Source organism: Benincasa hispida, chromosome 7, assembly GCF_009727055.1.
Source record: "Benincasa hispida cultivar B227 chromosome 7, ASM972705v1, whole genome shotgun sequence".
Classification (NCBI taxonomy): domain Eukaryota; kingdom Viridiplantae; phylum Streptophyta; class Magnoliopsida; order Cucurbitales; family Cucurbitaceae; genus Benincasa; species Benincasa hispida.
Window position 1 is genome coordinate 46187283 of NC_052355.1, and position 22488 is coordinate 46209770.

The 22488-nt window shown below is 32.8% G+C and overlaps 3 protein-coding genes and 1 non-coding gene across 9 annotated transcripts; 1 reads left to right on the plus strand and 3 right to left on the minus strand.

Moving 5' to 3' along the window:
* The first annotated feature begins 846 nt into the window (after window positions 1-846).
* On the plus strand, window positions 847-3317 carry LOC120080744 (LEAF RUST 10 DISEASE-RESISTANCE LOCUS RECEPTOR-LIKE PROTEIN KINASE-like 1.5). The gene has a single exon (XM_039035368.1). It carries the CDS (start codon window positions 1222-1224, stop codon window positions 3085-3087), a length of 1866 nt encoding a protein of 621 aa, XP_038891296.1. The 5' UTR covers window positions 847-1221; the 3' UTR covers window positions 3088-3317.
* Window positions 3318-4444: 1127 nt separating this feature from the next.
* On the minus strand, window positions 4445-9275 carry LOC120081188 (tetratricopeptide repeat protein 38). Of its 5 annotated transcripts, XM_039035880.1 has the most exons (15): window positions 9007-9271; window positions 8792-8918; window positions 8526-8678; window positions 8346-8444; window positions 7958-8059; window positions 7509-7652; window positions 7215-7309; window positions 6995-7124; window positions 6813-6917; window positions 5966-6072; window positions 5833-5884; window positions 5335-5424; window positions 5151-5235; window positions 5007-5071; window positions 4449-4920 (listed from the first exon to the last, which is right to left on the minus strand). In XM_039035880.1, exons 2-15 carry the CDS (start codon window positions 8882-8884, stop codon window positions 4831-4833), a joined length of 1410 nt encoding a protein of 469 aa, XP_038891808.1. In that variant the 5' UTR covers window positions 8885-8918; window positions 9007-9271; the 3' UTR covers window positions 4449-4830. The 5 variants fall into 5 exon arrangements, 3 of the variants coding, with proteins under 3 accessions (XP_038891807.1, XP_038891808.1, XP_038891806.1); XM_039035879.1 differs by having other exon boundaries at window positions 4445-4920; window positions 5007-5062; window positions 5833-6072; window positions 9007-9275; XM_039035878.1 differs by having other exon boundaries at window positions 5833-6072; window positions 9007-9272.
* A 1930-nt stretch (window positions 9276-11205) lies between these two features.
* TRNAG-GCC lies at window positions 11206-11276 on the minus strand. Its single transcript has one exon. It is a non-coding gene; the product is annotated as a tRNA-Gly (tRNA).
* A 738-nt stretch (window positions 11277-12014) lies between these two features.
* LOC120082138 (hydroxyproline O-galactosyltransferase GALT6-like) lies at window positions 12015-15811 on the minus strand. 2 transcript variants are annotated; one of them, XM_039037377.1, is made up of 7 exons: window positions 14542-15808; window positions 13987-14219; window positions 13601-13891; window positions 13387-13515; window positions 13133-13306; window positions 12519-12626; window positions 12015-12403 (listed from the first exon to the last, which is right to left on the minus strand). In XM_039037377.1, the coding sequence occupies exons 1-7, from the start codon at window positions 15413-15415 to the stop codon at window positions 12194-12196; spliced, it is 2019 nt and encodes a 672-aa protein (XP_038893305.1). In that variant the 5' UTR covers window positions 15416-15808; the 3' UTR covers window positions 12015-12193. The 2 variants fall into 2 exon arrangements, with proteins under 2 accessions (XP_038893305.1, XP_038893306.1); XM_039037378.1 differs by lacking the exons at window positions 12015-12403; window positions 12519-12626 and adding an exon at window positions 12633-12781 and having other exon boundaries at window positions 14542-15811.
* Window positions 15812-22488: the final 6677 nt, after the last annotated feature.

The window sequence follows — 22488 nt, forward strand, 5'->3', positions numbered from 1 at the left end:
CACCCCTTCTAGAAATAATTATAATTCCCCTTCACATGATTCCAAATTTTCAGTTTACAGAACGATCTTCTTTTATTATTATTTTTTATATGACTTTATTTTCCCCTCCCAAAGTTGGGATTTACCTGAGTTAAGTTGGACGATGTTTTGGATTAACATAAAATTTCGGACTCATCAAGTTGGTTACCTTGATAATCTAGATAGGGTCTCCAACCCAACCCTTAAATTTCGAGTTAGATTAGTTGGGTTATCGGTTATTAATTTATTTTTCTTTTTTTTATTAACTTAAATTATTTAAATTTGTACAACACATATTAATAACTCAAATTTCATAAAACTCAAATATTAAATATCAAAATCCAAGATATCTATTATAAATTTCAAACTAAGCATCATAAAAATATATGAGTTAGATATATATATTAGAAATTTGAGTTAGATTTGGTCAACCAGAATTTTCAAAAGTGTAACTTGAACCCAACCCAACTAAAAAAAATCAATCCAATCTAACTTGAAATTAAAACTAACCTAAACTAACATTTATAACTTGGGTTGAATAGTTTGGATTATTAGGATTATCGGATGATTCGAACACTCTAGTTGAAATTATCCAAATGTTATAAGAAAAACCTAAGAAGAAGCATGAAATGAAAATATGGAAATATAACCAATAATTTAGCATTGAGATTGAGGAAGTGGAAGAAGTTAAACTTGCATTTGAAATATAGACATAAAAGTCAAGAAAAGAAAAAGGGATTTCCACACAAATGCTTACAAAAATTCAAAAAGGCTCCACCACATGTTACAAGAAGAAAAACTACTTAGGTCAAATTGAGAAATTATAGAGAGACACACACACACCAAAAAGCAAAAGCAAAAGCAAAAGCAAAAGCAAAAGCAAAATTGATAAAAGAAAAGAAATAAAAGAAGCAGCACACTTTGGGCTTTGGAGGCGCAGTGCTCAGAGCAGAGAGCTGTTTTTTTTAAGTTTTTTATTTTTTTGCTTTGTTTTGTTTTTGTCTTCACATTCCAAAATCAAAATTTGCTTTGAGGTTTTGGCCCTTCACGTGAGCCTTTCTTGTTTGTCGTCCTTTCACTCCCACACTGACCCCATTTCCACTCCTTTCTGATTTCAAACAACCATTCCTAAAGGAATCTCCTTTCTTTCTTTCTTTCTTTCTTTTGATTTCAGATTTCGATCTCTTCCATTTTCATCTTCCCATGCCTTCTCCATCTCCTTCTTTTACTCTTTCCGCCATTGTTCTCTTCTTCCTTCTCTTTCAGGTTCAGTCTTTGAGCTCTTCTTGTCCGCCTTTCTCTTCCCAACTTCGTTTCCCTTTTTCCTCTGTTTCTGGTCATGGCCATCCTTCTTTTCAGGTCCGTTGCTCTTCTCCTCACTCTGTTATTTCCATTAATGGCCTTTCTTTTTCTCTCTTGAGTTTCAATATCACCTCCACCACTCTCCTTCTTTCCCCTCTTTCGCTCAATGTTGAAGAATCCAATCACTCCTGTTTTTCTCTTCGCTCCTCCTCTATTCCCAGCCGTTCCATTGATTTCTCTGGCTCCCCGTTTCGAATCTCAGATGGGTATTGTTCTAGACTCTCTCTTCTTCGCCCCTGTTCGCCTCCGCATCTACCCAATTGCAGCCATTGTCCTTGGGAGTGTAATCTCATCAAGAAACCAGTTAATTTGCTCCATGGATGCGGCGTCGAACGTCAGTCTGTGTCGGAGCAAGGTTGTCAGGAGGAGGTTTTGGAGTACTTGGACAGAATTCTTAGATTGGGGTTTGAAGTTGAGTGGGATAAAGATCAGGACCCTTACTTTATGAAATGTAATGATTGTGAAGCTAAAAAAGGTGTTTGTGGGTTCAATTCTTCAGACCCAGATAGGCAATTCATTTGCTATTATACTCGAACTCGATACTCATACCCTAATAGAATCGCGATTTTGTCCTCTGTTTTTGCGTTGATGTGCTTGTTATTGGTTATTGCGGTAATGTTGGCTTTTTTTAGGTCGAGATGGCTGAGATCCCTCGCCATTGAAGTAGACCCAACAGCTCAGTTCCTTAGTCGTCATCGTTCACCTAATCTTCTCCCACCAGTTTTCCCCTACGAAGAACTTGAATCCTCAACTAATCGATTCGACCCAAAGAGAAAACTGGGCGACGGCGGGTTTGGGTCTGTTTATTTGGGTCAGCTCAACGATGGTCGATTAGTGGCCGTCAAGTACCTTCACAAGCACCACGCCGCCGCCACCGCCCCCTCCGGCAAGGCTTTCTTCACCAAATCGTTCTGTAACGAAATCTTAATTCTTTCTTCAATTAATCACCCAAATCTCGTTAGGTTACATGGGTATTGTAGTGATCCAAGAGGGCTTATTCTAGTCTATGATTATGTCCCAAATGGGACACTTGCCGATCATCTCCATGGCCCTAAATGCTCATACCGGAAGGGATCTCTGTCCTGGCAAGTGAGGATTGACATTGCTCTGCAAATCGCCATGGCTATGGAGTATTTGCATTTCTCTGTGGTACCGCCGATTGTTCACAGAGACATTACCTCTTCCAATATTTTTGTGGAGAAAGATATGAGAATCAAAGTTGGGGATTTTGGGCTTTCAAGGCTGTTGGTTTTCTCAGATACGACGTCGTCTTCATCTGGGTATGTCTGCACCGGACCCCAGGGAACACCCGGCTACTTGGATCCGGATTACCACCGGTCCTTCCGGTTGACGGAGAAAAGTGACGTTTATAGCTTCGGAGTAGTGTTATTGGAGCTGATTTCTGGTCTGAAAGCGGTGGATCAGAGTCGAGAGAGAAGAGAAATGGCGTTGGCGGATCTGGTAGTGTCCAAGATCCAAATGGGTCAGCTTCATCAGGTGGTCGACTCTGATTTGGGCGTCGACGGCGAGGTAATCGACGGCGTTGAGGCCGTGGCGGAGCTGGCTTTCCGATGCGTCGCGGCGGACAAAGACGACCGCCCCGACGCCAAAGAAATCGTGGAGGAGCTCCGGCGAATTCGGAACGGCACACGTGGAGGGGTCCGGTCGTCGATTTCAAACGGGAGTGCTGACGTGGCTAGAAGTTGATTGGTCGATGGGACGATTTGCGTGGGGCCCACTTGCGAACGTGGGGGGTTTGACCAGTCCACAGAACAGCGATAGGACATATTTTTGGATGCTTGCTTTGTAAATGTCAAATATCCACGTGGACTCAGCTCAGCTGAATCGGCTGAGAGCCGAGAGGTGACTGTAAAATGTAAAATCTTTTTTGTTTTTTCTTCTATTTTCTCAATTTTACATCTTTTTTCCCCTTAAAAGATCTCTCAATCCCAACCTTATCCATTCTGAGTCCATACAATAATGATGCGTTTGAAGAAATTATATAGGCGAAATAAAGATTTACTTCCTCACCTTTAGTAGGTAAATTATATAGGTGAACTCAATTGTATTTTTAAATTTATAATCATTTAATTCATAAACTTTAAATGAATAATTAATTATTTGAAATTTGTAACAATTTAGTCTCTATCATAAAAATTTTATCAAAATTAAGTGTCAATTTCTATTAAGTAATAATTTATTATTTATAATTTTATAAAAAAAGTAATATAAAAAATTAGGTTAAAATATCATTTCATTCCACTTGATTCAATTTTAGTTCACACATGTTCAATTGTTCAATTTTAGTCTATGTACTTTCAAATAAATATTAAATTTAGTCTCTTAAAGTTAATTTTTATTGAAATTGATTAAATAATAATAATGTGTATATATTTTTTAAAATTTACAGTAAAAATACTAATAAATAAAAAAAACAAAAATCAACAATAGACTAGCAATGAGACTAAATTTAAGGTTTGTTGGAAGTTAAAAAGTACAATGAGGCTAGTGTTAGTATAGAGAACAAATTGTTACAAATTTTGACTAAAACCACATTTACACCGATTGAAAAGTAGTCCATCAATGCTTGCTTTTTGTTATCGTAATGAGATGTGGAGCCCGCCTTGAAATTTATAATCAAATCGTGTAATCGGAGCAAGGAATAAAAGACGTTTAATCTGATTATGATTGAAAATTATGTAGGATCTACTACCTTTACAATTACCATTACAAAGTTACTGTAATAGTTGATTAGTTTCGTTGTTGTTTACATGCTATTATCGTAATGAGATGTGGAATCCACTTTGAAATTGATAATCAAATCGTGCAATCTGAGCGAGGAATAAAAGATTTCAATTTGATCATGTTGAAAATTACGTGGGACCTACTACCCTTATTGTTACTGTAATAATATGAAAATTATAAATTTACCACATTTATTGTTATATTTCCGTTACAGTAAAGGTCAAACAATAATGGTAATAATAAAATAGAACAGATTCATAATTTTAAGTAAACGCAATCAAAAAGTAATTTAATTGTATTTGCGATTGACTTATTACATTCATTCATCAATAAAATTTCAATTCGACTACACCAATTTTCATCGTAATTTGATACATGGCCTAGATGACTACCGACTGAAGAGTTCAAGAATTAAATTATTACTCCTTAACGGTTGAGGGATCAAAGTGTTCTTTGACCAATTTTATAATTCCACTTTTAGAGATAAATTACATGGCCGAATCCCATCCCTTTTCCTCGTCCTTATTCTTCAAAACCACTGGTTTGACGTGGAAAAGGAAAGTTCTGTCTTGTTCGAGACATATTTACACAGCAGATTACACAGGCAGTAATCTGTAACATACGTGGGTTAAATATGTTGTCCAAAGAAACACACATCATCTTTCATACAATACAAGATCATGAAGACTTGCAACTTCATGGGTTTTACTTGAAATGTGCCTTCTCCAAGCTCCTGGCTTTGTCTCTGGCAATGGCAGCTTCCTCCGGCCTTCCAATTTTGCCGAACCCTCTCTCCTGCAGGAATTGAAATGAACCATATGTTCATTGAAAAACTTGTAATTGTGATCGATAACAGCAGAACATGAGAGAAGCATTTGTACCAGAAGGCGCCACAGATATGGAACTTTTTCTCTTTTCTTGATCTGTTTCTCAATTACTTCGATCGCTATATTATGCAACTGTAGAAGTCATGTTTTGAAGAACCCTATATTTGGAGAAGGAAAATGAAAAGTGAACTTTCTTACCCTTTGCAGCGTGTCCTGTGTTCATCAAAATATCATACCAGACTTCATTAAATACGTCAAGTTGTTCGTTTGATGCACCAATCATCTAGAACATAGCCAGAAGATTATATCTTGGTCATGACCAGGGTGACTATTAAAGTAAATAGGGATGAAGAATTTATATAGCAGTGTTTGATATTGATACCTTGTAGTCATTTGCATCAAAATCCAGACCAAGCAAGTCTAATGCACATTCGTAATCTCCTCTCCCGTACTTGTAGAGAGCTTCTGCAAGCTGGGAATACACAAATAAGGCCACAAAATTGAAAAGGAAAAATAAATTTGTCTTGAGGTCCTGTTCACTAAAGCAGTTGACAAGATGGATTCAACAGATTTGTGCCGGCATAACATAGTTGAAAATTGAAAATGATCATATCAACATGCTAAATTTGGCAAGGAAATTTTTGCTAAAAAGAAGAAAACATTTTCGAACTTCTGAAGGTCAAATCCCTACTATAATGGAATAACAAGTTGAGCTTGCAACGTGAACCCAAACTGAAGGAAGGTTAGCTCTATCTAAAGTAGTTACAATAATAGGAAAGGAGCAAAAGGTGTCACAATCATACGTTACAAACAAAGAACACAACAGGTGTTATAAATAGACAGCTTAAAGAGTACAGGAGACTAGAAAAAGAAAACAAACCAGCATTCCTCTTTGCATCTTTTCTCGTCTCTTTGGTGTCATTTTCAACAATCTACGCAAAAACAACAGATAATATTGAGCCATAAAGCCACACACATGTAAATAACTAACTAATAAGAGAATGCTGCATGACCGGGACTTCAAGCTCCCAAGTAACTCTTCTGCTGCAAAAATCTGTCCAGCCTTAGCCAAAGCCCATGACGTCAGTACGTCAAAGTGCCACTCTAGATGCCAGTTAGCCTGGAAATAGTGGTTAACTCTTGGTTATTCAAGAATACCTCAGGTGAGATGAATATTTCAATTTCACTTATGAGATCTAATAAGATAATCTGGAAAAGAATGAGAATCAATCAGCTAGTTGATTGAATCCAAGCCTTGGATTTCTACAATCAACCATGCTACTCTAAACTTGACAACATAGACAAGCTTTTTAGTAGAGTAAGGAGGAATGAAAAAGGCTTTTCATTATCATGCATAAATCCTGTAAACAAGTTTCATAAAAGTATAGTATAGAATACCAAGCATGTAAAACTTATGTCATTTGGCATAAGTTTTACATGCTTATAATTCCCTTTTGTAATACCATCTCTCATCAATGAAACTTTTGTATCCCATCAAAGGGGGAAAAAGCAAAAAACAATAAACTTGTGCCGTTTAGCAGGAGGAAGTATGCAAGCAGAATTCCAGATGTATATAAGGATATCGTTCATCTCTCTGCTAACAATGAAAGATTGAGTAGGAAAAAACATATATATTTTAGACCAATAGCTAGAGAATTCTGGCCAAAGTGAGCAGCTCAACAAGCAAACATATGTGATAGCGACCAAGAGCGCTGTGGTTCAAATCCTCTTACCCCTATTGTACTTAAAAAAGAAAAGTCAGAGAACCCTATTGTGGTGTTTATTTTTCACACCATCATTATTATTAGTGTTTCGTAGCTTGGTTGGTTGTGTGGACGGGAGGGGAGGATTGCAACTCACTTTATCAGTTAAAACTTTGGCCAAGATCTTCAGACGACCCTCACATGGATCATATTCACCACGCACAAACAACCGCAACATCAAACCAAGGGCATTCAAGTATACCTGAAATGACTGAAATTTAAGACCTGAAACTATAGAATAATCAACTGCATACACAGTAATATTAAAACTAAGAGTACATCTGGTCCCATAGCATCGGGTTTTTCCAACTCCTTCCATATATAGTTGTCATATATTTCAAGGATTCTACTCAACCGAGAATTGGCTTCCAGGTAACACAGAGCCACATGCCACCAATTATGTGTCACCCTGAAAATTGATATTTTCCAAACGTATAATATATCAAACAGACAAATCCATTTGATAAAGACTCCAATTCACAAAGCTTAATGTACATACATGAAGGATAAACAGTCACTCCATGAAGGCGAGCATGCTTCCATAAACTCAACCGCTTCTTTAAAATGACACCGATATTGAAGAACATGGCATAACTGCAAAGATTCAAATATTAAAATACTAACCAGGATGTATTACTCAAGGACACAGATGTACAACCTATAGAACAGATCCTGTTCAAGTAAGGTCATAATGCTAACCAGGATGTAAATCGAAACATTGTTAACTAATGTTGTTTTCTTACATTTTTTTCATCAAATAAAGAAGATTATGTGGCTTTCGAATGACACTCACCGCATGCTGTGCCCAACCATCTTTCTTGTTGATATCAAGTCCTCTTCTTGCAGCCTTTTCAGCTTCTTCCATGTAGCCAAGTTCCAACAAAGAAAAAGCAAGCATGCCATAAATGAAACCTTCTTCTTGATTTTGGGGTAAAACCTGTAAAATTCATCTGTTGCTAAGCCTCAATATATAAAGAGAGGATGGAAATTTTTCAAGGCTTAGAATTTTATCCAGTCTTCATCTATTCAATAAGTGAATATTTGAAAGAAGCTATCATTCAAATTCATGCATTCATCACTTTGTAAACTGATCGAGTCTGAGCATTTCATTTTGTTGGGCAGCTTTTTATGCCCTTTTGTATTCTTCATTTTATCTCAAGCAGGTTTACAATTTTCTCTTTAAAAAAAAAACACTTATAAACTGATAGGTAGGAGAAGTACATTCTTAGGTAGAAAAGGCACCTGTTGAACCAAAGCTAAAGATAGATCAGCATTTCCCATGTAAAAGCATAGCAGTTGAGCCCTTTTCAAAGACAATAGATCCTTTGGGAACTTTTTAAGCAGCTGCGGAATCAAATAGGGGGAAAAAAATCAAGAAATAAGACTGTACCTCTGAGGATAGCTCTTAATAGAAAGTTGGCAATTGAATTTCCATGTGAACTGTATCACCACTGTAACTACAAACTATCCGAATTTTTAACATCATTACTATTTAAACGCAATATGTTCACCTTATTCTTGTTTAAAAGGAAAGCCGAATTGGTTTTCGACAGACGAGTTCTCAAGACAGAAAAAGAGACAGAGCAAGTCCACGGGTTCAAAAAAGTTCAAAAGATCAGTCTTCAAATACCTCACTATGCAGCTCAACGGCAACATTATCGTCTCTGTTATTGGACATTAAACAACTGATAGCATCGAAAACGGCTTTCTCATATGGGGTCGCACGATCCTTATCAAAACAATACAAGCAATTTGTCAACAAAAATCACCAAAATGAACATCTTCAAATAAAATAAAAATAAAAACTAACCAGACCGGCCTTGGCTGCTTGGAGATGATGATGAACTCGCGAAGGATCTGAGGATGAAAGAAAATGAACAGCCAAAACATTTGCAAGCACACAGTCTTTGTCATGGACAGTAGCGTCCAGAATCACAGACCTCTTCCTCCCGTAACTAAGCACCTTCACTCAATCACAGTACACGAATTACAAAAACCCCGAAAACCCCATTTCAGATTATCGAAAATTAAAGAACCCCAAATGGTGGAAAATCAAGGAAGAAGAAGAAGAAGAACCTGATCATAGAACGCATTAATGGCGGAGATGCAAGCGTCGGATGATGTTCTAATTTGATAACCCCATTTGGTCAATTTCACTCCGCCTTCCATGGTTCCCGGCGCAGAAGATTAATCCCCAAATCCCCTGCAATTTAAAGGAAAACCGACAGAATTTGTCAGAAGAGGCGGATAGAAGCGGATTCTAGTTTAAGTCGATATCCATTGTTACTTACGACGTGGGTCTGATTGAGATTGAAGCCGAAAGCCAACGAAAATGGAAGAAGCCAATGTCGGTCCAAATCGCATATTTATATATTATGAAGGAAAAGAGTGTGCGACAATGACAAGGATTATCGTTTTCGAGCAGTTCTTTTCCATAAAATAGCATTCGATAATTGCTTGCTTTCAGATTTACTGAGAGAGAGCGACTTGGGCTTTTGTAGAAGCCAAATCTCTGGCGGCGACATCACCGCATTTTTCTAAACAACTCAATTTTGGCTGCTTAACTGTTTCTTCAAAACTGTTTTCAGCAAACTTACAACAATTTAGTCCATTTTAACATAAATTTAAAATTAGAAAATTGTGTTACATGGCCAAAACACGAGTGCCGTTTTGAAATAAGGCCATTTTATTTTTTAATTTTTTGAAATATGGTTACTATATTTGGCGAGGGACCCACCATTCATAATGCTCTTCCATATTTACCTTTACAAATACTTTTCTTAATTCAGGAAGGATTTATGTTGTTACACATTTTTCTTAATGCTCTTCCATATTCACTGTCCACGGCCATTTTTTCTTAATGATTTTTCTTGTTAGTACAATGTTTAAACTTTTAGCTAAATTCAATAAGAATTATAATAAGTATAATAATTTGCGAGTCTTAATTTTTTCATTTTTATTTTTTAAAATTAAGTCTATAAACATTATTTTCATTTTCGTTGTTATCTATTTTTTATCAATAGTTTAAAAACTAAGTCAAAATTTAAAAACTAAAAAAGTAGCTTTTAGAATTTGTTTTTGAGATTTAGTTGAGAATTCAACTATTCTACTTAAGAAATATATAAATTATTGTAAGAAATAGAAAGAAAATATGCTTAATTTTTTTAAAAAAAAAAACAAAAATGACATGATTATTAAATGAGACCTAAATGGTTCCAAACCTAACCTAAAATTTTAAGGGATTTTAGTAAGGATAAACGGTTTGAAATCAAATGAAATTTAGCTTGTTGTTAACGTAACAAGCGTACTATGAAATTATCTATTCAACCCACGAACATGCTTGATAGTCTTAAGAGTGAATGCGGATCTCGTTTCTTAAAAAAAAAATCTTATCAAATCTACAATTTCTTTTTTTGATTTTTTCCTTCGTTCTACATGTAACACCTTTTATTTTTTCTCTTTGTTCTATAATTCTATTTTTTTTTTCAGTTCTGCAACATTTTTTCCTTGAAATTCTTCCTCTGCTTTCTTGGTCTAACTCTTCTTGATCTTATTTCAATTCACGTTCCATTTTCTATGTTTGATGAGAGAAAGAAAATAAGTTTAATTTTCAAAAAAAAAAATTATCAAACAACACCTTATAAATTACAATTAAACAAAATAAGAAATAAAAAATCAAAATAGAAATTGAGATAGTATATAGACTAAAATGCATCAAAATAAAAACAATAATAATAATAAATAAAGGGATCAAAGTAATTTTAAAGAAAAGGACAAAGGAAAAAAAAAAAGAGGTGAATGTAATAAACAAACAAAAGAGAGAAAAATCACGTGAAAAAATAGCACTCTATTTGGAAGAAGAGCAAGTTGCCAATTGAACACCAAACAAAAAACAAAAAGGTTTGTCGTTTGTGAGGAGTTCCTTTGCTCATCGCTTGCTTTCCGATTTCTGAGAGACGGCCACTGGAGTTTTGTAGAAGCCAAATCTATGGCGGCGGCGGCGGCATCACCTCATCCACACATTTTTCTAAGCAATTCAATCTGCCTCATTAAAGTTAAAAGATTTAATACTGTTTATTAGTGTGCCCATTAAGCTAAGCCCACAACTACTGTTTCTTAAAAACTGTTTTAAGCAAATATTAAATGCTTCTTCTTTTTCCTTTTTTCCTTTTTTTTATTATGTATCTTAAGATTTTCAGATAATAGTAATACAAAGGTTTAAATATTATTCAAGTCTCTGTAATGATTTGATTTGAGAGGAGGAAAGCATAATAGCTAGATGCCCCTAATCAACATGATGGTTAAGTACACCTAATCATTACAAATGCTCGCTTTAATTGTATACATGTTTTGTATTCATTATATCACGTACTTTATTTAAACAAACCAAACAAATATCAGGAAGGAGAAAAGAAAACGGGATGTAAGAGAAATGCAGAAAGAGAGAAAATCACACACACAAGTGCAAATGAACACCAAACAAAAAAGGATGCACCAGCCGGGAATCGAACCCGGGTCTGTACCGTGGCAGGGTACTATTCTACCACTAGACCACTGGTGCTTCATATTTCTTTATTCTAAATGTTTTTTATTGACATATAATATTTTCAAATGTACCCCCTAAATTCCTAAAATGTGACTTCTTTTTTGGATTTTGATCCTTCAATTTCTAAAAATAAATTTAAAAGGTCCCAAAAGTAACTTATTTTAACTTTTTTTTTTTTTTTTTTTAATTCTGTTAACTTATTTTAACTTTTTAAATTCAAAATGTCATATAAAATTTGTGGACTAAAAGAAATTTGAAAATTAAAAAAAAAAAAACTTGAGAGGTATGTTTGGAGGCAACAAGCAGCAAAATAAATTTGTTTTTCAATACTTCCATGTAAAATCATAAATGGCACTGTTCTAACAGTTGTTAAACTCAAGATTTAAAGAAAAATAATACAGAAAACTAAAGAAAATCTTGTCGAAGCTTTAGATCTAAAAAGAGACAGACCACTAAATTTGTAGTTAAGCTGAACTATGAATCTTTTGACAAATTTGTTTATATGAAAAAAAAGATCGGAATGAACTCAATTAAATGTTGGTGCCTTCATCTTGGTAATACTCTCTGCTCTATAATGTGTGTAATCTCTAAAATTAATCTTGAAAGTATTTGATTTGATAAGAAATTTTTACAGAGTGAACTTGAAAGTTGAGCAACAGCATTGAGATAATCTCACCTGATAAACCCATTTATAGAATAAATGGGATAAATGGGATAAATGGGATAACATAAGCTGGAAGTAAAAAGAAAGGGTAAAAAATGAATGAATTTATAAGGTAAAAGAACCTTCCTGATTAAATTTAACCAACTTATAAGTTATAATATAATATTTACAGAATTGGACTAAGGCTGCAAAACTTGTTTGTTCTTCTTCATCTTCTGTGCTCCTTTGTTCTGAAATCTCCAACTAGCAATCTGAAATTGGGTAAATATCATCTCATGTTGCAGCACTGAGGCTTTCTTTGTTGCATCAACTTTTCCCACAAGCACGTCATTTGTCTAGGGGATTGGTAATGTGCAGTTAAATAATCTTCAATGCAACCAAATTGGCAAAACCTTAGACTGTGAAGAAATTTCACTGGTCTTGAACTGTTGAACTGCTCCACCCACATTCCCATGCTCACATCTTCCATCTTGAATAACTGTGTGTGTTATTGTGCATTTAATGACACTATTATTAGCTCATCTCATCAAAACATTATCTTTATTTTTCTTACTTGGGGAAGGGGAGAAGAAAGAGAACTGTTTCAAACCTACCCTTAATTTGTGCTTCTCAAATTCAGATACAATATACTCTGCAATGTCGGATGATAAAATGTAACCCGGTCCATTTGCGTAAGCTGGGTAATCTTCTTCTGGCCATTCCTGGAATAGATTGAAATAATAAGTAAATGCCAATGAACCAATATAATGCTTCAAAATCAAAACCAACGGCATCTGGGTAAGATGGTAATGTATAATGCTCCCCCCTAAAAATGGAACATCCATTTGTGGAATGATGGGAATGCAAGGCAATGCACCTAATGAAAAAAATGTGATAAGGAAAACTTGATCAATAATCATCACAGAAAGATTGGTATAGACTAAAGATCCATTCTGCAAGCAATTATATATGTTGTTCAGGATGAAAAGCCCGTCATACCATGTATCTAAAACAAATGCACACAGGAACACATTATGAAACACAGAGAAAAAGGATAACGTAAACAAAGCCACAAGACATTTACTATGGTCGCCAAGAAGGATTAAGTTGCTTAATCACAATATCAAACACAACCACATGCACAACTGTCATCATATTTGAATCATCATGCTAATAAGGACGCAGACTGCAAAATGATATCACCCCGTAGGTATTCTTACAGTCATACCTCGTACGTCACTGCCCATTTCCCATGGCGAAGAGGTTTATGGTGATAGTTCATATTTCCAACATAAAGGCTCCTGCCAGCTTGGACCTTGTGAGCTTCATTCATCACTGCATCCACCCTGACAAATGTATCATCATCACACTTCATGATATATTTTGCAGCCACCGTGCGAACCTGCAAGATCAACATGGAATGATATTTCCAACAACAAAATGTGCAATTCACAAGGTTTGTATCTTTTTTTCACAACTCACCCCATATTCACAGATTGCAATTGTCTTCAGTACAACAAGGTCATAGTTATCCATGTAAGGAACGATGACAATATCCCCAAAGTACTCTGCTTCTTTCTTTAACTCAATATTTACTTCCTTTCTTCCATGCTATCAGAATATACATAGGATCAAGTTATTATCAGTACCATGATATAAATGATGAAATATAGCTGAGTAGCACACCATCCCTTACCATTGCCACAAAAAACCTAGCAACGACTAGTGAAGATCTGATCAACTTATGTTGCATCCAAGACTTCCTAACTGCCATTCGCTCTGCAAAATGATTGCCAGCAGAAAGGATGCCAATGAAAAGTTCCACATTTGTTTTGGGAAGTGCAGGGGCTTTCCATTGTGTTAACATCTCAATATGCTTCTGTGGTGCAAAGCTAGGATGTGCAGTGGGTAAGGAAGCAGCAAATACAGAGTGCACGTCAATATCGCCATTTACAGACAACCCAGTGGAATCCTCCAAAACAAACCCCTGTCATCATCACCTGATTTTAAACGTCTCCACAGTGTACCAAATTACAGAGTACCAACAAAATTTGAAACAAAAAATATAGGAAGTGTACTTACAGTGCGATATGGAAAAGACGTGACATGCCTTCCATCAACATTTATATGGTAACCTTCCAGCCCAGCACTCACAGTTAGAACAAATAGTCTGCCCTCCACAAAAGGATATGGCCAATCGATTGACACCTTTTTTGTTCGTCCAATTAACCTGTTTAACCACCATATTACCTTTGATTCTTCAGAACGGCTGTCATCATCACGAATCCACTTCTCACATTTTACCTGCCCGTCAACTTCATTCAATCCCAATAGTAAGTTAAGTAACGTCTCACTTGGAGAAATCTTTAGAAAAGAAGAAAGTGCATAGCAAAATCTACATCCTTCAAATATAAGCTTCAAAATCTTGATAACAATAAATTAGTATGACAAGTTTTCATATCACATTGCACAAAAACTTAATAAGACAATGGAGAACTTGCTAGTAAAGAATTCAGTTCATTATATCAATCATCTTGAATCTCTAAGACATAACAAAGCTAGTTCATTTCAATACAAAATTCTTATCAAAAGACAAGGAAAATAAAGTATTTTCAAACACCATGAAACACGACTTACCAGTTTCTTCATCCGCCCTGGATTTCCATCCCTCACATCTCAACGCAGTGCCCCATTGCATCCTATAACAAGTGTTCTGTTCGATTACAGGCTTACCACTCCAATCTCCCTTCAACCTTGGATTAAAATGAAGTATTCTTGGTGGGTCTTCACCATCCACAGTCTTCAGCCCTTGCAACTCCATCATAAACTGCGATACCATCACTGAATCATCCCCTTCCTTCAAGATTGAAATCTTGGGATCCTGTTCCGAGTGAGCCCAACGAGGTGTTCCCACCACAGTAATATGCGACCAAAGCGTCAAACCACAGGGGAGCTCCATAATCTGACTCTGTGCCTGAAATTCGGATCCAGAAAGCGTAATCGAATGTGGACATGACTCCGACTGATTCTCTGTCTTCATTTTAGGTTTGAGCTCAATCTTCCCAGACTCTAACTCCTCCCAGAGCTTTTTCCCCACAACCCAAGCTTGTTTAGCCGCTTTTTGAAGCTCAGAGAACTCTCCCTTACTAGCATTACGATCAAATGTGCTTTCATCAAACACTAAACCCGAAACTTTCCTGAACTCACCCATTCGTCTCTCAGGTGTCCGATGCGGTGAGCCATGAGAAACCCGTAAGGGATCATCAGAAGGTCTACGAGGGGCATCTTTATCCGCCATTTCCTGTTCACTTTCAAGCAGAAACGGCCTCGGCAAAGCGTCGCTGGTGAATCCAAATGTTCCATCACTAGCCACCGACCCATATCCGGTTCGATACACCAACGGGATTTCAAAACTCATGAAAAGTAGATACAAAAACACCAAACCCATCAAAATTTGAAGCAACCTGATTCGATTTCTTGATACCATTCCATCAAATTTCCCCCGTTTCATCCTCACCTTCTCCCCCCAAAAGGTTAACTATAAAGAAAAAAACGAAGAAGAAATCAGCTGTAAAGAAGAGAAAAAAATGTGGGGGGGTTTTTTTTTAAAGGAAACAAGTTTAACTCCCCCTTTGTACAAATCCCAGATTTCCCTTCGACCCTAACCCTAGTTCCATCCCCAGTAAATGGAAATGAATTCAAGCTCTGGAAAACTGAGCTCGAAAACAACACCACCCCGTTAGAAAATTCCGTTCCCGTAATATTTATTCCTCACATTACAACAATAATAAAATAGAGATATATATTACATTACATTACATTTATAGGAAAAAAAAATTGGGATTGAGGTCTGTTAGAAACTTAGAATTAGAAAGAATTGCTAGAAAGGAAAGACGATGAAAACGACAGCGTGTTGTAGAGCTCACATGGCATGATTTCTATGCTTTGCATTATCAACCTGTCACAAACATGTTATAATCCAATATATACCCTTAATTTATTATTATTACCTCTTTTAATTATCAATTAGTTAATATTCCTTTTTTTTATATAAATTTATTAAAATTTAATAAATGGAAAAAGGCAAGTGGTGGTGGGGAAGCACACCTCATCCCACCTCTGCTGAACCTTTGGTGGTGCGCCTCCCTTAGGACGTGTTTGGTTGTGCCCATTTTCAAAACATATATTATTGCATTCTTCTTTTTTTTTTTTTTTTTTTTCATTTGTATCCCTAAATTTGTAATTATTTATTATGTTTAAATTTTTGTGGTAAAAATTAGTATCTTCAGAAATTTTTTTTTATACAAAATTGATAAAATAATTATATGTTCTATTTTTTATAAAGTACAAATCGACATCATAAAAATAATAGAAATTGACGTCTAACTGCAATGAGTTTTTTTTTATATTTAGGATTCAATTGTTATAAATATGAAGTATAGTGATTTAAATATTATATACTAAAGTCAAGGGATTGCATTGTTACAAATTTGAAAGTATAGAGATTAAATAGTCATAAATCAAAACAAACCAATACTCAATAATTAAGACACTTTTTAGTAATCATTTCATTTTTTGTTTTAAGTTTTTGAAGATTATGTTTATTTTCTCTCATCTTTTTACTATGGTTTACATTTTTAGATACAAAAGTTGGATCCTTAACCAAATTTCAAAAAACAAAAACAAGTTTTTTAAAACTGTTCTTAAATCATTAGTAAACATAGTTAACAATTGAATAAATTTTGGATGTAGAAGTAATGTCTATACGTTAAATTTTCAAAAACCAAAAATATAAAACGAAATAGTTACCAAATGGAACTTAAATTTCAAATTTTGGATTGACTTTTAGAAACATGAGTAAAAAAACAGATAACAAAACAACAAATTTAAAAGTAGAAGAAGTATTTGTAGGCTTGATTTTCAAAAACCAAAAACCAAAAATAAAAAACAAATGTCCCATTAAGTAATCATTTAGCTTTTGATTTTTTGTTTTTAAAAATTAAACCTATAAATACTACTTTCACTTCTAAAGTTATTCTTTTGTTATCGATCTTTTTAACAATGATTTAAAAAATTAAGCCAAAATTTGAAAACTAAAAAAAATATATTTTTAAAACTAATATTCAACTATTGTACTTCAGAGAATGTAAATTATCGTAGATGAAATAAGTTAATTTTTAAAAATGAAAAAAAAAATAAATAAAATTATATCAAAAGGACACTAAAGTGATTATTCAAATATTAAATCTTACCGTCCCTACAAAAATATACACTCTGAATTAAAAAAGTTGAAGATTCAAACGGTTGGTTTTATAAATGGAATGAAAAAAAATATTATTAAATTGAAAATAATTAAACTTGTATAAAAGACCCTCCTCCAACCTTATATATAGGTAAAAACTTAGACATATTTGATGGAGAAATTATGAATCAATTATTTTAGTATATAGTCGGTTGATTAATGTGGTGATATGTGTTGAAAATGGATTTTAGAGAAAGCTTGGTGTTTAAGGATTTATACTTGTGGACGGTGATCGGGGGGTTTTAGAGGATAGGTGTAAGAATTTAAAACTTTTGAACACGTCAGTTTCTGACAGGTTTCCATAAAAGAAGAAAAAAAGGATGGCAGGTTGGGGTTCGGATGGATGACACGTGTCCCCAAGCATTCATAAATTTTGAATAAAGAAAAATGAAATTGTTTCCGTTGCATAAATGCGTCAACCTGAAGAATTATCGATTTGGTCAAAAGTCAAAACATCCGATGGTCATACATTCTCCCATTTTTTCAGATCTATGAAAATATATTGCATACATGCAAAGCAATGACGTATTGCCCTTTTTTAACTTTTGTTTTGAAAAAACAAGGCTTTATTTGGTAGATAATCTGAGAATTTCTGAAAATAATTATAGTTATATTTCATGTTTGAAGGAGGGTAGAATTCACAAATTTAATTCTAATTTAAATAATTATAAATTAATGATTATTATCCATTAGATATTAGTTGATAATAAATTATTATCAATTTAATTATGAATATGTTTTATATTAAAAATATTGTATAAGTATTGTTTTGTAATATTATATAATTTATAGGGAACATTGAAATTTTAGTCTCTATGATTTGGAGTAAGTTAACATTTATGTCTTATGATTTATAATTCGAATTTAACAAACCATAGAAATTATATAAAGTTCAATTAAACAATAGAAACTAAATTATAAATTTTAATATAACTAACTTTATCCAAACCACAAGGACAAAATTTAGAAAACTTAATTTAATTTATAATACATTACACAATACATATTTAAATTTCTTTAAAAAATAAATTAGATTCATAATATGACATATTATATTTTTAAACGTTTTATCTTTATTTAATATAACTTTGTATTTTAAATGTTAAAATTCAAATTCAGGATACAAAGAAAACATAAAAAAAGGTTGTGTTCTGATTTTATACTATTTGGATCACATAATTTAATAACAGTTTTTATAAACAGAAATCAAGTTGTCTGTCGAGCATATATTCACCAAATTCAATGAATCTGAAAACTTAAACAAAATCCGGATCGCAAACCAAATGAGCTCTAACTTTCTCAAAGTTTTTATTTGATATATAGATTCTGATAGAGGTGTATATGGGTTGGTTTAGGTTGGGTTGTGTTGTTTTTTTAGACTAACTCAATAATTTTGGTTGGTCAACTTGGTAACTCAAATGACCAAAATATGGTCTCCAACCCAACCCTCAAATTTTAGGTTGAGTTGAGTTGAGTTGAGTTGGGTTAGGTTGTCGGTTTATTATTATCATTTTCTTAATTTAAAATACTTAAATTTATCTACAACTCATATCTAATAGTGAAAATCTCATAAAACTAAATTCTTATTTATCAAAATTCTATGATATCTATTACAAACTTTATACAAAAACAAACATTCTTAAAAGAAAAACATAAAGAATTCACAAATTCATCAATTTTAATATATATATATACACGTGTGTGTAATTCGTGATGGATTGGGTCAACCCAAATTTTTTTATTCAACCATAGATCCAACCCAGTCCAAGAAAAATATATCAAATTCAACTCAACCCAACCCAAAAACAAAACTAATGTATTGGGTAGGGATTGTTCGGACTGTCGGGTCATTTGAACACCATAGATTCTGAAATATTATACTTTTACCATAGTTTTAAATTTATCTTTAGTCGATCTCTATATTTCAATATGTCACATTTGTATTATTAAATTTTGAGTTTTGTTTCAACTTAATTCTTAGAGCTTTAAGATTTGTACTTTCATCTTTTATTTTTCATTAAATCTCCACTTTCAACCATAATGTTAATATTTATTAATTAATTTTAAAAAATAAATTAGTTTCCCTCATTGTTCGTCATTATTAAAATGAATAAGAAAATCATATTGTAGTTATTTTAAATTAATTAATCAAACGTTAACACCAAGATAAACATTAATAAAAAGACAAAAGTGTAAAATATTGAAATGAGAGATCAAATAAAAACTAAACTAAAATATATAATTTAGAGGAATATATTAGTTGAATTTTCACCGTTAATATTTTAACTATTTTTAAAATGTAATTTGATTACTAATGATCATTTTTAGTTAAATTACCAATTTGGTTTCTATGTAACAAATTGGTTTTGTTAAACTAGCAATTTAGTTTATAATTAATTTTAATAACTTTTAATTTCTTTTAAATGGAAATAACTTTTAATTTTATATCATTCATTAGTTGTCGGCTTCCAATTTTGTAACTAAATTAATATTAAACTTTCTATCATTTTGCAGCCGTTTACCTATGAAGCATTTTTCAAAATGTGAATATTTATTGCGTCATAAATAAATGATAGGACCATTATCTTTCAATTTTGTAATGAATAGGTCCATGTGTCATAAAAAGTTTTGATTTGATCTTTTTCAATTTAGATGTAATTTTAGCTTATCTAGTTTAGGGTTAATTTGAATTTGTCAATTTGGTCGATCTTGTCTTAAAATTCTTAGCTTTATTTTTTTAAAAAAATATAACTTAAAATGTTATTCAAAAATGATTTACAATACTTTATATTACATTTTTACAGTGATTATCTATAGTTTACAACTAAATGCGATATATAACTAACTAAACCTAAAATACCGACGAGATTTTGGCTCAACGGGCATGTATTTGTGTAGTAGACCAAGAGGTTTGTGGTATTCACTTACTATATTTAAGGAATTTTAATTCCATCCTCATAGCTTGTGTGGTTGTGCGACTTAGAGCCCGTAAATATATATATATATATATATTTATTTATTGTAAACAATTATTTTTATTCAAACTCATTTGATAAAAACTATTTTAGTACACTTTTTTAAGTGTTTTAAAAATTATCGAGTGGCTATTAAATATTTCAATGTTTTTAAAGAACTTATTTTCAAAATTAAAAATTAAACTAAGCACACATTTAATTTTAATTTAATTTTTACGTTATCGAGTTTGGTTTCATGAATCTTGTTGGAGTGGTAATGAGATCAATTTGAAACATTTTAAATCACATTGGTCAATTGAAAATTATTTAAACAGATGTTTCTTTTTTGTTTTTATTATGAAGCTTTCAAGAGTCAATGACATGAAATTTTACGACTATTAAATTGAATTACTTTTATTAAAAAAATCATTAGTTATAAAAATTATTTTAAATAATAAAATTATTAAAAATATTTAAAAATAATAATAAAATATCACAGTCNAGAATTAAAATGCCAATATTGATGTTGGTATCTAAATTTCAATTTTATGTATATGTTGATAAAATAGTGATATTAAAAATTATTTTAAATAATAAAATTATTAAAAATATTTAAAAATAATAATAAAATATCACAGTCTATCTACGATGAACTATGATATATTAGTATTTGTATCTATTATGACACATATAAACATAAATAATAATTTATCATGGTGATCACAATGAAACTTTATTATATCAAATAAATATTTTTATTAATTTTGTTATATTTGAAATCACTCCTATTATTTATTTTTTTTAATGGGAAAGGGGCCTTTATGCATTGTGAAATTTATAGCCGTATTTTATTGGACCAACTCAATTATTTGTATTTTAAAATAGAAATTGAAGTCTGGAAGGAGGAAGTATAACCAAAATCGGTTGCCATTAAACTAAATCATGACCGGCTTTAATTAAGATTATTAAACCGATTTGAAATTACCTTTCCCACCATCGCTTTGTATTAATTTCCAACTTAAGCGGTGTAGTCTTCCTTCATTAATTAATATTTAATACTTACACTGACATTTATTTATTCGCAATTACCAATAGCTCACCATCGCCAACAAAATAGTGTGTTATACAACTTATATATTTGTTGGGTGTTAATCATAGGAGACATTTTATCTATAAATAAATAAATAAATAAATCATAGGAGACATTTATTACCTTTCAAATGTGGGTTGATGCTTCTACATAATTCGAATAATTCTCCTTGACTAGTGGAGGAGACATGAATGAAATCCTTAGGCATAATGAAAAATATGGTGGTCCTCAAAAGGACCAATATTTCCTTAAAAATTTGGAAAAACCTTGGATGATTGCGGCTTAAGAGATAGTGATTTTCATGATCCTAAATTTACTTGGTATAGTAGAAGGAAAATTAATTGTACTTGGAAAAAACTCGATCGTTTCCTTTGTAACAATTCTTTTGATAATATTGTTATAGATTTCAGAGCATCTGGATTGGACTAATTTTGACCATAGACCTATTGAATTTTCAACTATTTTATCAAGACAGGAAAGTAAAAAACTTTTAGATTTGTGGAAAGTTGGACCCTCCACCCTGAACGCAAAAATATTATTCTTGAGTATTGAAAATAGAATAAAACCTCCTATTCTTTGAACCAAAATTTAAATTCATGTGCTTTTGCTCTCGACGATTGGGGTAAAACTATTAATTTGGAGATGAAGAATGGTATTTCAAAATGTAAAAGTCTTCTTAAAGATGCTAATAAAAATATTTCAAATATTGACTTCAACAAAATTCATGAAATCGAGTTTGAACTTGATAGGCTTCTAAAGGAAGAAGAAATTTATTTGAAGCAAAGATCTAGAGAAAAAATGGCTTCGCTGGGGAGATTAAAATTCCAAATGCTTCTACAAGAAAGCTACCAGGAATTTATGATGAAAATGGTAATTGGTCAAATGACCCAAATTTTATTGCTGAAACATTCATTTCTTATTTTCATAATCTGTTTACTACTTCTAATGTGTAACAAACATGCATCAATGATATTCTTCAGTTTGCCAATCCTAGAGTTGATACTAAGACGAATGTCATCCTTCTAGCTCCTTTCACTCATCAGGACATTGAAAAGGCAATTAAAGAAATGTTTCCTACTAAAGCTCCTAATCTCGATGGTTTTCCTGTCCTATTTTTTCAATGTTTTTAGGATGTGATTGGCCCAAATATAGTTAAATGCTTCTTTGATATATTAAACAAAAAAGTCAGTATCAAAGAATGGAATGATACAAATATTGTCTGAAGCCCAACAATAAAA